The sequence below is a fragment of the Trematomus bernacchii genome, unplaced genomic scaffold (assembly GCF_902827165.1).
Source record: "Trematomus bernacchii unplaced genomic scaffold, fTreBer1.1, whole genome shotgun sequence".
In the NCBI taxonomy this organism is placed as follows: Eukaryota; Metazoa; Chordata; class Actinopteri; order Perciformes; family Nototheniidae; genus Trematomus; species Trematomus bernacchii.
Window position 1 is genome coordinate 106,040 of NW_022987588.1, and position 14,705 is coordinate 120,744.

The 14,705-nt window shown below is 38.3% G+C and overlaps 2 protein-coding genes across 4 annotated transcripts; one reads left to right on the plus strand and one right to left on the minus strand.

Moving 5' to 3' along the window:
* On the minus strand, positions 1 to 5,646 carry si:ch211-214p13.9 (cell surface glycoprotein CD200 receptor 1). Of its 2 annotated transcripts, XM_034128396.1 has the most exons (7): positions 5,290 to 5,645; positions 3,426 to 3,476; positions 2,529 to 2,840; positions 1,916 to 2,185; positions 1,624 to 1,714; positions 1,494 to 1,536; positions 1 to 1,398 (listed from the first exon to the last, which is right to left on the minus strand). In XM_034128396.1, the coding sequence occupies exons 1-7, from the start codon at positions 5,357 to 5,359 to the stop codon at positions 1,309 to 1,311; spliced, it is 927 nt and encodes a 308-aa protein (XP_033984287.1). In that variant the 5' UTR covers positions 5,360 to 5,645; the 3' UTR covers positions 1 to 1,308. The 2 variants fall into 2 exon arrangements, with proteins under 2 accessions (XP_033984287.1, XP_033984288.1); XM_034128397.1 differs by lacking the exon at positions 3,426 to 3,476 and having other exon boundaries at positions 5,290 to 5,646.
* A 195-nt stretch (positions 5,647 to 5,841) lies between these two features.
* Positions 5,842 to 14,425, plus strand: cfap91 (cilia and flagella associated protein 91). 2 transcript variants are annotated; one of them, XM_034128646.1, is made up of 17 exons: positions 5,842 to 5,907; positions 8,409 to 8,485; positions 9,665 to 9,822; positions 9,941 to 10,000; positions 10,159 to 10,215; positions 10,309 to 10,487; positions 11,197 to 11,374; positions 11,652 to 11,809; positions 11,915 to 12,091; positions 12,189 to 12,328; positions 12,403 to 12,522; positions 12,612 to 12,683; positions 12,770 to 12,916; positions 12,995 to 13,216; positions 13,343 to 13,491; positions 13,581 to 13,672; positions 13,844 to 14,425. In XM_034128646.1, exons 1-17 carry the CDS (start codon positions 5,862 to 5,864, stop codon positions 14,032 to 14,034), a joined length of 2,223 nt encoding a protein of 740 aa, XP_033984537.1. In that variant the 5' UTR covers positions 5,842 to 5,861; the 3' UTR covers positions 14,035 to 14,425. The 2 variants fall into 2 exon arrangements, with proteins under 2 accessions (XP_033984537.1, XP_033984536.1); XM_034128645.1 differs by lacking the exon at positions 5,842 to 5,907 and adding an exon at positions 8,085 to 8,296.
* The last annotated feature ends 280 nt before the right edge of the window (positions 14,426 to 14,705 follow it).

Below are 14,705 nucleotides of genomic sequence, written 5' to 3' on the forward strand. Positions count from 1 at the left end.
AGCAGCTGCAGTTTTGGATTTAATCTCAGAATTTAAACAGCAAGACCATCGTTTTACATAAAAGGGAACTTTCGGCTCCAATCAATGAGATTGGAAGCACATTAAAAAAAAACTGGAAATGACTTCAGCAAGCCCAACCTGTTGCCTAATACATGTGTTCATAATGGTATCATTCTTCAGACATCCTTCAGTAAATCAGACTGACACAATGCACCTTCATGACCATGGATGTTCAGATCTCCACCAGTAGATGGCAGAACAGTCTCTTTTGCCAGTTTCCATTTCCTATCCCCTAACACACATTTCTTCAGAATTGGGGTTACACTCATCATGAAAGTGTTGCATCAAATTCCAATACTCAACATTTATCTGGACAGTTCAAGGCTGATAATCAAAAAAGTCATGACAAAAGGTAGATGATAAAACAGTTATCAGTTTGCTGCAGGTCTAAAAACTCATTAGGGAATTGATCTGTTCCAAAATTAAACACAGTGGGACATTTTTTTTCAAGTGTTGCTTTTAACACTTTGTGTCACACGACTGAAACTAATGACACGTTAACATTATTGGAAATGACTTCGATTTAGAAGAAAACAACATCCTGTTCTTGTTCCTGTGTACTACTTGTAGTGTTCTTTTAAAATGTTGTAGAGCTCCCCAATGTGTTCAGATGTGTGTTTAATTAACCCATTACATGATGTATTAGCACATCACATGAATAATTCACATATCTTGAGGTAATATTACTGTGTTCTCTCTTTTACTGGATTGACTTCAACAAGCATAATTTAAAATATAAGCATAACTATATATCTATAAATATTTGGTATAATAATAAAGATAATACTGATCATATAATTGTAGTCCATGTATTTCATGAAAAAACTCTGTAGACTTGGCGTGCTGGTTCATTGAATTTGTAAGTAGTATGCTAATGATTTCAATGGCACGCACACACACATAGAGGTGCATGAATGCTGTACATGAGAACTAGTGTGTGACTAGTCCCCTGTTCCATCAGTCAAAAATTCAGTCCGGGCAGAATAACACTCGGAGGCCTCTGATCGGAAATATTTTATCTCACTTAGTCTCCGCTTTATCACTATTTCACCATTTCTCAGTTTCACATCCTTCAGGCTCTCACAGCGAGCCGTGTGTGTGTGTGTGTGTGTGTGTGTGTGTGTGTGTGTGTGGTGTGTGTGTGTGTGTGTGTGTGTGTGTGTGTGTGTGTGTGTGTGTGTGTGTGTGTGTGTGTGTGTGTGTGTGTGTGTGAGAGTGTGAGTGAGAGTGTGATCCATGTGCAGGGTTTTATGTGAACAAATCTGCAGATGAGTTATAGATAGAGTTGACACGTTGAACATAGCTGGCGTATGGCTCCACTTCCTCCACATCTTCTGTCTGTAAAAACCAGAGAGGTGTCATTATGAAGAGTTCACAATGTGCAGTAAAACCCACAGAACAACAAACTGCTGACAAACAGGAGAGACACCCACCGGTGGAGATTTGGATGGTGATGATTCGGAAAGCTTGCAGCGCCTAAACGTTTGAAACACAATCGAGTCATTTAACAAAAAGGTTGCAATTAGACATTGTGATTAATTTGTTTCTCATTAAAAGACTTACCTCCAAAGTGTCTTTTGTGCAAAAAATAAAACTCCTGCCAAAAACACAATGATGACCACAACAGTAAGGATGTAGAGCCAGGGACCATAACCTGCAGGGAGAGATGAAAGATTATAGGTTTGAGAATATTTGCTGAACATCAATAATTAACAATACAGCATAACATTTCTAAGGTTGTAATTGCTACAGTAATATACCTCGTCAATGACATTCAATCATTTTAAAACATGTTATTGCTTTTGCCCCACACCCAATGTTTTCTCTCATGTCATCCACTCAGCAAAAGACTGACCTTTTTTGGGCTTTAGTGCTAAAGTCTTTTGGCCTCCCAAGATAGATGGGTGCCTAATAGAACAAGTCAGGTTTTCTGTGTCCATTCCCTCAGGGAGCTCGAAACGACTTTCTACTGTAAATAAACCCTGAGAGTCTATCACTTCCAGAATCGAAACATTTCCCGAATGACTCCAGCTGATGTTGGCAGCAGAATTCCCTCCTTCAGCTTTGCACACCGCCACCATCTTGTTGTCCTTAGTGTCTAACCAAGATGATAACCTGGGAGGAACTGAGCACAAAACAGGATAAATCAGACTCTCAGGATACTTTATGTAAATCCATCCATATACATAATGCACTAAACCGTGAAAGTAGTTTTTATTTGATAGCCTAGGTTTTATATTGAGTATAAAAGAGTTACAGTTAAAAATCAACAGTAATGTTGTCCATATAAGAGGGACTTTTAACTGTGTGGAAAGGCATAATGTTTTGGGGGTTTACAAAATTCACTTAACAGCAGGAAATCTATTTTATTTTATGATTATTATTAATATTAGGGTTAAGTAGATATTTCAAAATCAAGGCTAAACAGATGTTATTACATAATGTCCTTGTGAGGGAAAAGGTCCTACCTGTGATGGTGACATTGAACTCATAATTGTTGGTTCCTCCTTTGTAAACAGAATAACATTTGTAGACCCCCACGTCATCCTTGGAGAACTTTGGGATGTGCAGGTATGACTGAGAGCTAGATGTGTTTTGAAGTGACGTCTTGCCATCGCACGAGTCTTCGTTTTGTCCATTACCATTAAAGGCTATTCTACAGCTTTTGATATTCCGTTCTACATGTATATCCCAGGTGACAAACAACATGTCTTTCCATGTCTTATTGCTGCATGTCAGGATAGCTTCACTCCCCAAGTTAAAGGCTGCATCTTTGTTCTCTGAAAAAGGAAAGAGTAGTTGCTTTATTGATATATGGTACCTGGTATACAGATTATGCAGATTTTGATTTATTTACGAAAATACTAATATACAAAAACACATGAAATGAAACATTACATTCTGCATGGGGCATGGATGTGCAACCACAAAAATATATAATAATGAACAATTAAAGAAACTAGGAAGCATATAGCATGTACTGTAGCACAGCATAAGAACACAGCTATAAAATAAATCCCCTAGTTTTGTAGGTATTACAGAAAATAAAATAGCCACACATACATGACTTGTCCCACGTGGAAATCCGCTTTAAGATCTCATGATCATGTCTCTAATGATTAATGGCAAAGATGCAGGACAAAATTCAAGCATGCTTTTAAAGAGATACTGGTAATAGTTGGGTATAGCCATAATTACATTAAAAAAAAAAAAAAGACTGAATCTTTCTTATTAAAAAAAAAGCTCTTTCAAATGTCTGTTTTATTCTATCAATTAATGTTAACTAACTTAATTGTTATACTCCTATTTTATAATCAATTCATACTGCAAAATAGCTGGAGGGAATAGTTGGAGAATAGGTTTACCAAAATGCGCAGGAGAAGAAGAGTTGGAGTTCACGGTGCTTTGGTTAGTTTCTGCGATGGAGGTGGATGTGAGGAAAGAGTTAGTACAAACAATATTATTTAGTCAGAAAACAGCAGTTAGTTATGAATTTTAAGTCTTTAATCAGCAGAGTGACAATCAAGGTGATTTATTTGTTAATTGTTATTATTTTTGATTGTGAGATCAGCAGTGAAGCGATACAGTTATAACTGGTCCGGCATGACAAACTGCAGCAGGGACAAATGTCAGACTGTTGTGACAGAAACTCCAACATTCACAGTCTTTAGCAATTGCAAAACCAACAATTTAATCAAATAAAGAAATCCAAACGTAAAAAAGAGGAACATTTTATCTTCATAATCCCCCATTTGCATAGCCTCACTGCAGAGGAATTACATTGTACACCTAATCTTAATGATCTTGAAAGCTGAAGGAATTAAAATGAATGATTTTGAAATCACAGATTGAAAACCTTGTTTCCGAGCTAAAACTTGAATTAAGAAGCATTTGTATATACTTATATAGAAAAATACTCTTTCTCCCAAGTAAGAAAACATTTATGTTTAAAATGTTTTATCTTGAATGGATTACAGTGACCTGGTATGCGTGACCATTGCCTAAATCATTTGGATGCTGTATTACATTGTGCTTTATGTTTTTTTACTGGCTGTGGAAATTCTGTATTCCACTGTTCTTTGTGTTCAAACTCAATCCAGACTGCGCTCCCAAAATATTCCACTGATGCAAAATTATTTTTAAGTAAGCTTCCCCTTTCTTACTGGTCAAACGTACACAACAGCCAAAAATTGTCAGAACTGATTACAATGGGGGACTTTATGTCCATTTGTAAGGAAGGACAAAATGTCACTCTTGGTCTATGTAATTGCTCTTTATCTCTGATCAAAAGCGCTTTAAATTATGCCTGTTCTATTCATTATGTGTTTTTATATTACACATCACCTGGATAGTGTGCTCTTTCATTTGTAGTGTTTGACCATTGTATTTGTCTTTTGAATTGTTTGTGGTTTTCTGATGTGACAATGTTCAAGCTTCCCGCTTAGCAAAGGTTTTGAAACTGAATTAGATTTTGACCTGGTTAAATAAATTATAAACAGTAAATATTAGCATTATTGGAACTAGCTATTTCAAATAAACTCAATCAATCATTGACTGACTTTTACTTTGGAGTGTTTTGGGGTTCTAAAAGTTGTTTACATCTGACAGATGTAACCAAACCCCATGCACGAGGTAGGATGTTAAAACCACAGATGTCAAACAGAAGCGTCACCTCCACCTTCAAGACACAACACATAGGAAAAATCATAGTGTTACCCTGTTATAAAATCATGATTTCCACTGAAGACGAAAGAGGCAGCATGTTGATTGTTCATTTAGAGTATATGGGGCACCCTTAACACAATCTGCAATACCCCACCTCCAAGCATTTCCACTGACTACTCTGTGAGTCAAACCACAGATATACAGGTATAACAGAAATCTCAGAGGGGCAAACCGCATGAGTAACATTTACCTAAATGTTACCAACATGTCACAGATTTCTACAGTAAATAACTATATTATTAAGGCTGGATGTTATTTGAGTTACATTGCGTGTTAACGGCACAACACATTTCCATTGAAGTTCCCCAAATGGCACAATTGTACAGTAGAAAAGATACAAAGAGGAATTGTTAGTTAGAAGCACAATATACCTTGCTGCTTAGCATCTATAAGGACAACTCCTTAGCACCTTTTAAAAAAAACAATGTCTTTATAAAGCTGTATAGCACTTAAACATTTGAAATGCTGAAAAAGAATGCCAGTAAAACGTGTTAATGTTCAAACCTGATTTGATGCTCTGTGCTTCAGACAGCAAGAAGACAAGCATGGCATAAATCCACTTAATGTCCTCCATCTCCAGTTGTCTTCAGTTTCTTCTGGCAACCACAGTGCCTCTGACACAAGTTAGAAACACATCAAGTCTTTAAATCCTCAGTCCTGAACTCTGTCTACAGTAACAACACGCTGTTGTGTCGTTTTGTCTGGGCTATTATACTGTTTGTTAAACCTTCCATCTCACTATGTATGCCCGGTAAGCTCTGGGTTTGAGTTAAGCCAGTTCGTCACCCTATCCAGACTAACCGAACATCCTTGACACCCTACATAAAAAGAACTATAGAGGACATGTGACTAAAAGATCCCTCCCTCCTCTTCTTTCTCTTCCCCTCTCTCCAAAGCGCTTTCCACAAAAACATCTGTCTTATTCTCCCACACAGGATGACGTATGACAAGACACCAGTTTCCTTTCTTGCTTCTCGCAAGATCACGTTGTAAAAGCAGAATGTGTGTACGCTCCAAGCTAGACAACATTGTAAAGCAGATACTTTAGACACAGCCACAATTTGTATTTGCATTAAATGTTTCTTGACTTTGACTGCCTTACTCTTTGCCTTGCTAACTGGGGTAAGAACAAATTATAAAATGCTATACACCAGCCAGCCCTGCAATACAGCAGACTTTCTTGAATGTTGAAATGAAACTAAGCAAGAGATGTTGACTTTATTAACATTTTGGGGGCTGTAGTTTGGGGCGCTGTTGAGTTGCATTGTACTGTGGGTGTTTATAACTTTTAGTCTATTTTATATTGTTATAATGGTGTTGACTAAGACTTACATCTCATTGACACACAACACAATGGGCAACGACTCAATGTGAAGTTTAATTAAATCACAAACACAAACATTATAACTTTCATGAGGCATAATAGGAGGCAATGCCAGGTTAGACTGCATAATTTAGATGACAAACTGGTCACTGAAATGATTATGGGAGAATAAATATTCCATGCTGAGTAAGTGTTATTTGTTAAGGTCTTATGCTGGTGTAAGAACATCTTGCTCTATAACGGTTATGCGAGTTTCTTACATGTGCTGTTTTTCGAGCGCCAAACGCCTGTGGCTACAAGCCATCTCCAGTATGCAGATCAGAGATTAACTGACAACATAACAATGTGGTGGATTGTGTGCGTGTAGTTATGATCTGCAAGCCTCTATGCAGAGTTTGTGGTTAATAGGTTTATCACACAATGAAACATCCTGATATTAGCTGCTTCATATACAGATCAGATAGGACATAAAAACATGTTTTTCCTTCTCTTGAGTGCACTATGACTCTGCCCATGATTGCTACATAAAACTAACATTCAATAGAGATACACATTTTACACAAATAGAAAGGTACTTTACATTTTATGGCTAAACTCTCTGATGTAAAAAAATAAAAATAACACTTATGTGAGTAGGTAAACTTTTCAGTAATATGTTTTATACAGGCACAAGGCAGTTCTTCTTTTAACAATCTATTATTAGACCCTGTTTATTCAACACAAATAACAGAAGTTCAGCTGATTGTGAGCTGGCAAACATAAACTGGCATTTTCCAGAGAATTGCAAAACTTCCTCACTGGCTAATGTAATGTTGCTTTGGTCAGCATTATTCCTAAAATATATATGTGTGTGTGTGTGTGTGTGTGTGTGTGTGTGTGTGTGTGTGTGTGTGTGTGTGTGTGTGTGTGTGTGTGTGTGTGTGTGTGTGTGTGTGTGTGTGCGAGTGCGTGTGCGTGTGTGTGTGTGTGTTTTTTTTGTGTGGACTGCTTCTCTCTGATAACACACACTTCCTGTTGATGTCAAAATCAACCTCTTTGGAAACCTAAAATGATGTGAAGGGTCAAGAAAAAACTTGAGATGTATAAAGTGGAACAAAGCAAATGTATTCTGGAAATTAATCATATCTAAATAGTAAGAAGGGACTTTAATTAATGTTTGAAATGTTAAACCCCTGATTATTAGACAAACTTCAATAAAAGTATTGTTTGCTCTCATAAAAACAAAGTAACACTTTATTCTATACAACATTCTAACTGCAAAAACACAAACTATTTTTGAGGCACTAGCTAATAAAATGTTGTGACTCTCGGCTATAGGCTGTAGAAATATATAATGAAAGAAATAACATTTTATATTTATTGCACAAGGGTTAGAGTTCCACTTTAATAAATATAATAATACGTTTAATTTGTAGACCCATCTTAATTTAAAATAAATAGTTAAGTGGCAAAGGGAGTGGAACATGGTCGAAGGGGTGGTACCGGTTGGAACCATCCATGGGGAGAACCACTGTTTCAGGAAGTACATTTTTCACTCTGTAATTCTCATTTGAAAGGGTTTATTTCCTTATGATTCAAACACAACAACGTACATTGTACAACGGTGTGCTGTGTTAATGCTGTAGTCATTAGTAAGCTACGAATCTCCTTGCTGATAAATCATGTTTTTGTATTTCGCCTGTTTGGTACATGGTTGGTACGGGAAATGTTAAAACTATATTAGCCTACCCATTAACCTCAGTCGCCGTTGCAGTTGGAAATATAATATGTATCAGGAAGGTAGACAGATTAAGCTTATGCTTGCCGTTTCGGTTGGGTTGTTACTGTAGAGATCCGTGAAAATCGTGTTTGGTACATAATATAGACTTGCACATTTCACGTTCAAATTACAACATATAAACACCTGCCAAAACACCAGTCTATGGCCAATGCCATGACTGGACCACGACGTTAAACAAAACATGACATCCCCCCTCGGCCCCTCCCACTTTCAAAAGCTATGTTTACGGTCTCCATGGCGACAATACGCAGAGTTCTTTGATGTCGCTTTCTGGGGGAAACTCAACCTCAAAACACGTTTATTTTGTTTAAATAAGAAAATGAGCGTATCTGTCACTCGCACAATTACGAAGACAAATGACGCTAATAAAGTTGCTAGGCGGCAGCGGGAGTATGACCACTTGTATGGTAAGTAAACTAAAGTGGACGCCAGCTGACCTGAGCTAAACGCATTTGTAAACGTGCTAAGTAGGTTAGCATTAGCTCATTCGCTTGGAATTAACTAACGTTTACTCAACAGATCCAGTTTACACAGTGTCATCGGAGGTAGACCATGCCAGGTCTAAGCTGAAGGCATATGCGTCTAAAGATCGAGTCGTAAGTTAAGTCGATTCATTTGTCATGCATTGTTTGTGTTGCCAACAATCAATATAAGAAATGTCATCAAATAACGCTAACTGACTATTTGTCATAATTAGTACAAGTTCTGAGACAGTCAGTCATTCCTGCACACGTATATTGGGTTAAACTGTTATCATCATATTGTGTTTTGTGTGGTTAGATTTCAGTGGTGGAAAGTAACTAAGTACATTTACTCAAGTATTGTACTTAAGTACTTTTCTGACATTCTTGAGTATTTCCATTTTCTGCTACTTTATACTTCTACTCCAATACATTTTGAAAGCCAATATTTTACTTTCTACTAAACACATGATATGCTGATATGGTATAATGCAGTAGAACTAATCTGCACAGTATTTAATGTATCTAAATTTGGTCAACACAGAGAAACTACAATAAATGTAATTAATTAATGTTATTAATTTAAATTAAATGCTCTTACATGTATAAAAAACAGGATAATACAATAACCATAATAATATAATACTGTAAAAATATCTATTATACTTTTTTGTACTTGCTTTATATTAAGCTGATAATACTTCTGTACTATGTTATACTGGAATGGGTCATTGTGCAGAATGAGTAGTTGTTGTACTTTAAGTACATTTGATGCTAATACTTTGGTACTTTTATTTAAGTAGAATTTAGAAATCACAACTTTTACTTGTAGTGGAGTATTTTAAGACCACAATATTTGTACTTTTACAGAGGATCTGAGTCCTTCTTCCAACAGTGATAGTTTTGTGTTGCATATTAATCAAAAGAAGGAACCGTTTCAGACACACGTTTGATGTAAAATGTGCTATCTTAGGTTGTAAACAAAGCCCATCTAGAAACTTTACCCAGGATTTGATTTCCAGATTAGTGTGTTGACCATTTTTTTGGGCTGAAAAAAATTAGATAAGACTATAGTTATAAGTGTGTTATATTGTAGTTTTAAATTAATTAATTAATATTTTTTTATCTCACACTATAAACACTGACGTTAACTCAGAAAAAATGAATGATTGACCCACTTTGTGTTTAACTCTTTCTAAACCATAACTCATCACCAGTATTCTTTTTTACTTGTTTCTGATGACACAAATGAAGAAAAAAACCTAATGAATGTGAAATTGACTCATTGACAGCATTTCTCTCTGTCTCCATTAGAGATTAGTGCCTGAGTATGAGTCCATGTTCAGTAACCTTTCCCACCACCCACGGTTCACTGTTCACCTGGACCCTACAGACCCGGTACCGACCTATATTGATCGCCGCTGGAGGGGCCACACTGATCAGCGTAAAGGGGCTCTGCAGCAGCTGGCTGGGTACCACCAACAGACACCATTTTAATGAGCAGCAGCAGATACTAAATTGTATTTAAGGTTAATTTCTGTCACTTGTAACAAATAAAAACTGTGTCCTTTGGCATTATCTTCTTGACAGGATTATTCCCACTGCGGAGTGCCGTGTGACCGGAGCTGATAGCTGGAAATACTTTAAACGGTTTGATTAACCAGCATACACTCCGAAACTGTGAATAGGGTGCAATAGAATCATATCAAAAGTTTACTAAAGATAACTGTCATGTAGCCACAGTTTCCGCATCAAATATTGACATGCAATATTGACTCTGACGTGGTGTTCCATTCTGTTTCCTCTAGCCCTCTGATTCCCTTCGCACAGCAGGTTCCCCCGGATGTTATTTTTGCATTGCCGAAGTATGTTGGCCAGTTTACACGTCTTTATTTTCCAGACATTTCAGTATTGCTTTTTTGTTGGTTGAGGGTACATCCTCTGTTATGTCTCATCAGAGAACAGTTTGCATCCTCTGGTGGAAAGAATGCTGAGAAACAGCCCACCCATTTCACTGTGGGGGTCCAGACCGACTACAGGGAAAGTGAAACCCAGACGGACCCGTACAGCTCTGAGTATGTGGTACAACCCGGGACCTCTCCCTCAGAGCTCCTGCGGCTGGCAGCTTTGACTTGGGGTAAATGATCAACTGTTCAAATTTTTACCAGTTATAGAATATAATGTATATTACATTTGTTTAAACCACATGTCAAGCCGCCCAACTGTTGCGGCTAAATAGTCTAACTGTACCTTTAGCGTCTTATAACTACCAATCATAATCATCATAATCAGCATATTGCGTTTAAGCAAGGGGTATCCAAACTTTTTTCCCCGAGGGCCACATACAGAAAAATATACAAAGGGCTGGGCCACTCACTAGAGGTATATTGCCTCATAAGTTCAGTTATAAGTTAGCAAAATCAATAAAATGTAGGTAAATGATGCTTGTGAGTGTTGGCAGCTCATTCCTTAAAACAGAAGCCTCAGATTGATTATAATAAGGAGAAATAGTAAAGGTATATTTCAAGCTTGTTCTGTAAACAAGTCATTGGGCTTTTTTCTTATCAACTAAGATATGTTAGAAAATGTTTTCAACTTTAATTGTCTGAATTTATTTGAAAAGTGGTCGTATTAACACATGAATACTACTGTGTAATATATTTTTACATTTATATTTAAGAAGTACAAAATAAGACAAGCACAAGTTTCATTTGTGGGCCATATTACTGTATACTTTTTTAATTTGCTGAGGGCCGATTCAAAATGGTCCGTGGGCCGCATTTGACCCCCGGGCCGTAGTTTGGACACCCCAGCTTTAAACACTCCTCCATGACATTTTCCTTCAGGTTGTGGTCTGCCTGTAGGCCTGGCAGAAGTGGAAATGATAGAGCGGGCACGGGCCAAAAGAGCTTGGGAGGCCACTCTTCCTCCATTGGATGACCTTAGTCAGATGGACAAAAGGAGACGAATGATGGAGGAGATGGAGGTCAAAGAGTGGGCTTTCAGAGAGGGAGAAATCCAGAAGTAAGTGACACTGCAACTCAACTGCTATTATTTAAAATGTTTTCATCCAACTGTGTGAATTGAGTGAACTGCTGTTTTCTTCTATACTACCATTGGAGACATTGGGCTTGAATAAGTTCTTATATTGTTAAGGCAGTTTTTCTTAACAGACATAAACATCTGGGGTTAATATATGTCTAACAAAGAACTTGATTAAACAATCTTGATGCTTCTGCTGTGTATGCTTTGCAAAACCCGCCCTTCTGTAATGCTCTCTGTTTCTGTGGGGGGGGACCAGGTTGCAGGAGACTCGTCTTTGTGTCCTGAAGGACCTCCTGAGACAAAGAGATGAGGCCCAGAAAGAAGTCACAAATGACAGACTGAACCAGATATATTCTAAGAACCAAAAAGACAAAGAGTCCAAGCTGGACAAGATTCAGAATGACTACATGAGGGGTAAGACAACAGCTGCCTCTCTGACACAATATCCAGTCCATAAGTGTAATATGTGAAGCTTCCTTCCATTCTTTCTCTTCTGTCTCTTTGTTTTTTTGTCTGTAGAACTGAGAAAACTGGACGCTAAGGGGCGAAATATGGAGTGGAAGCTAGATCGTCTTGGTGTTATCAAAGAACTGAAAGATTCTCAGGCAGTTTCCCCACAGAGCCGAAGTGATAAGTTCTCCAACAGGATCACCCGAAACAAGGAGTTTAAAAGCCACTACTTAGACACATATGAAGGTCTGAAACTAAATGTTTTTAAACTAATTGAGTAGATCATTTCCATACTAGCATTTCAGAGAGAATAGTATGTCTTTCAACTTGTTGTCAATCATAGGTTTGGTGGAGCTAGAGGCAGGAATATCGGCCTCTGTACTCAAGCCACTGGGGAAAAAAACAAAACCCAAAGCCCGCATCCTCAAGAGTATGATCAAGCCCCCAGTGTGCAGAGAGGTTGACCTGATGATGAAATACAAGGTAAAGCAGACAGAACTTCATCCTATATCTTCTCAGTTCTACAAACACATTCATTATTCATTGTGGCTCCGTAGGCCCTCAAAGAGGAGCGTGAACAAGAGGAGTGTGAACAGGAGAAGTCTTCAAGATTCCTTCTTAAGACGGAGAAGCCTGTTGTTCGTCCTGTCACTCCCAGAGTGGAGGAGCCACCAGAGGTCAGCTGACGTCCCAGATTCTAATTGACCTTGCTCACTAAACATGTTTTATCTTGTTTATGTTAATGAATTGATATGGTTTTCATTAGGGTGATGAGGAGCGAGAGCTTGCGGTCATCCACTTGCAAAAGCTTCTAAGAGGAAGAAGTATCCAATACGAGGTAATAACCTGACTTTTTTTATTCCTGAAATGCATATAGGCATGTTTTGAAGACTCATATTCCCTCCTATCTGTGTGTTTTTACAGATGTTTGAGGGCAAGGAGAACCATCTGGACCTCATCCATGAACTGAGGACCGTCCATGCACTCCAGAGGGAGGAGCAAGAGCTACAGAAAGCTGACAAAGGGCTCGTAATGAGCCTTAAAAAACAGAGAGACAAACATAGACATGAGGTAAAACACAGAAAACATTGACATGTTTTACAAACTCCAAACAATCTCATATCCCCCCTCTCTCCCCCCCCCTCCTAGAGCTCTCAAGAGGAGGCGTCCCAGGCCAGAGTGGTAGGTGCAGAGCTTGAACATATATTCGACACCTTGTCCAAGGAGCTGATACATCTCCAGGAAGAGCGCAGGATACATGCTTTTACACTCCTGGCTGAGAGAGACCGTCGCCTGCGAGAGGCTGAGGAGAGCGGGAGGAGACAGGTGGAGGAGCGCAGACGCAGAGAAGAAGATGAGATTTTCCGACAAGTGGGTACACGGGACAATTTGAAGTGTGCAAAAGAAATGAGTTAGAATAGTACGGTATGTGTTTGTATGTGTGAGTGGTGCACATGTTTTAATGCTTAGCATGTCTTGCCCTTTACACTGTGACAGGTGGTTCAGGTACACCAGGAAACTGTGGATTTATATTTGGAGGACATCATCCTGGGGACCTTGGAGCAGACAGCTGATGAGCAGGCCAGGGAGGAGATCCGGAGGAGAGCAAAGGAGGTCAATGACATCGCTTGTGCCATGGAAGAAAGGTAGGAAATACATCAGCATATCTGCTCCTGTTTTGTATTGAAACATGTAAACGCAATGATAATTAACAAAATAAATGATGTGTGGGTAGCCGGAACAATCTTCAGTCGGAGGAGATTGTATCAGAGTTGGTGTACAGTTTCCTTATCCCAGAGGTGGAGAAGATCACCGTCAGACAGAGAGGTTTGGGAGAATTTTCTGTTTTCACTGAATTAGCACATTGTTATCAAAGAATATCTCTATGAAATAATTTACTTTTTAAGACCCTTTGTTTAAACATAAACAGACAAAATGACAAATGAATGATACAGATGCTTTACTCGCTGGTCTGACTTCGTGATTTCTCTCTCTCAGTGCACCAAAGGCAGCATAGACACTTGCAGGCAACTCGGAGCATCATTCAGGGGACTGCAGAGCATTCTGGGATCCTTCCCATTACTTTGGGGGCTTCTCAGTCCAGATGTCCCTCCGAAAGAGCCTCCAACCGAGTCCTCGAGGAGGTGCTCGGCCCAGCAGAGCAGGAGAAGGGGAAGCAGACAGATTAGCACCACTTTCAAACTGAGTAAAGATTACTAAGCATATACAAAGTGTTCTGAGATGCAGTCTTGTGTCTAAATGTGTTGTTGATTCATATTATTAAAGATTACAAAAAATCATTGAGGATTTATGGGATGATTATAGTCCTTCAATTATCGATCCTTACATATTTTATCTAGAATGTACAGCTTTCCACCTTTTCTGACACTCACTCCAATTACATCTGGAGACAGCTGTGGCGGTATGGAGGATTAAGGGGTTGATAAGGGCCAGAGACTAAGGCAGGTACTGTTCAAAGTTTTATAGCTAGTGACCAAAAATGTGTGACGTGACTTTTCCAGAATTTAAAAGTTTGACGGGGAAGTTATTGAATATGTTCCATAAACAATAAGCACCACATTTGAGCAAAGGCATATTTTTACAAACCTATCCGTGTAATTAAACCAACAGGAGACCATTATTGTAGGAAGTGATTTTGTTAGCACTTACTGAAGTAAAAACATTTCTACAAATAGTATTCACCAAATCAAATGTTTTGATTATAATTATTGATGCATTAAAGGTGGGGTATGTAATTTATTTCAGAAACACTTTTTGTTATATTCCATGGAATGCTCTTAACATCCCGATAGCAATGAATATATTAAATGCTTTGACAATAAATACATTAAAAAAATGT

Bases quoted from the DNA above. Each gene is read 5' to 3' on its own strand.
- si:ch211-214p13.9 (XM_034128396.1), bottom strand. From the start codon at position 5,359: ATGGAGGACATTAAGTGGATTTATGCCATGCTTGTCTTCTTGCTGTCT. The intron at 3,477-5,289 runs GTTTGAACATTA...CCTCCATCGCAG, and splicing joins AGCACAGAGCATCAAATCAG to AAACTAACCAAAGCACCGTG. The intron at 1,399-1,493 runs GTGGGTGTCTCT...TGGTTTTTACAG, and splicing joins CACCATCCAAATCTCCACCG to ACAGAAGATGTGGAGGAAGT.
- cfap91 (XM_034128645.1), top strand. From the start codon at position 8,209: ATGAGCGTATCTGTCACTCGCACAATTACGAAGACAAATGACGCTAAT. The intron at 9,823-9,940 runs GTACCACCAACA...TCTTCTTGACAG, and splicing joins GCTCTGCAGCAGCTGGCTGG to GATTATTCCCACTGCGGAGT. The intron at 11,375-11,651 runs GTAAGTGACACT...GGGGGGGACCAG, and splicing joins AGAGAGGGAGAAATCCAGAA to GTTGCAGGAGACTCGTCTTT.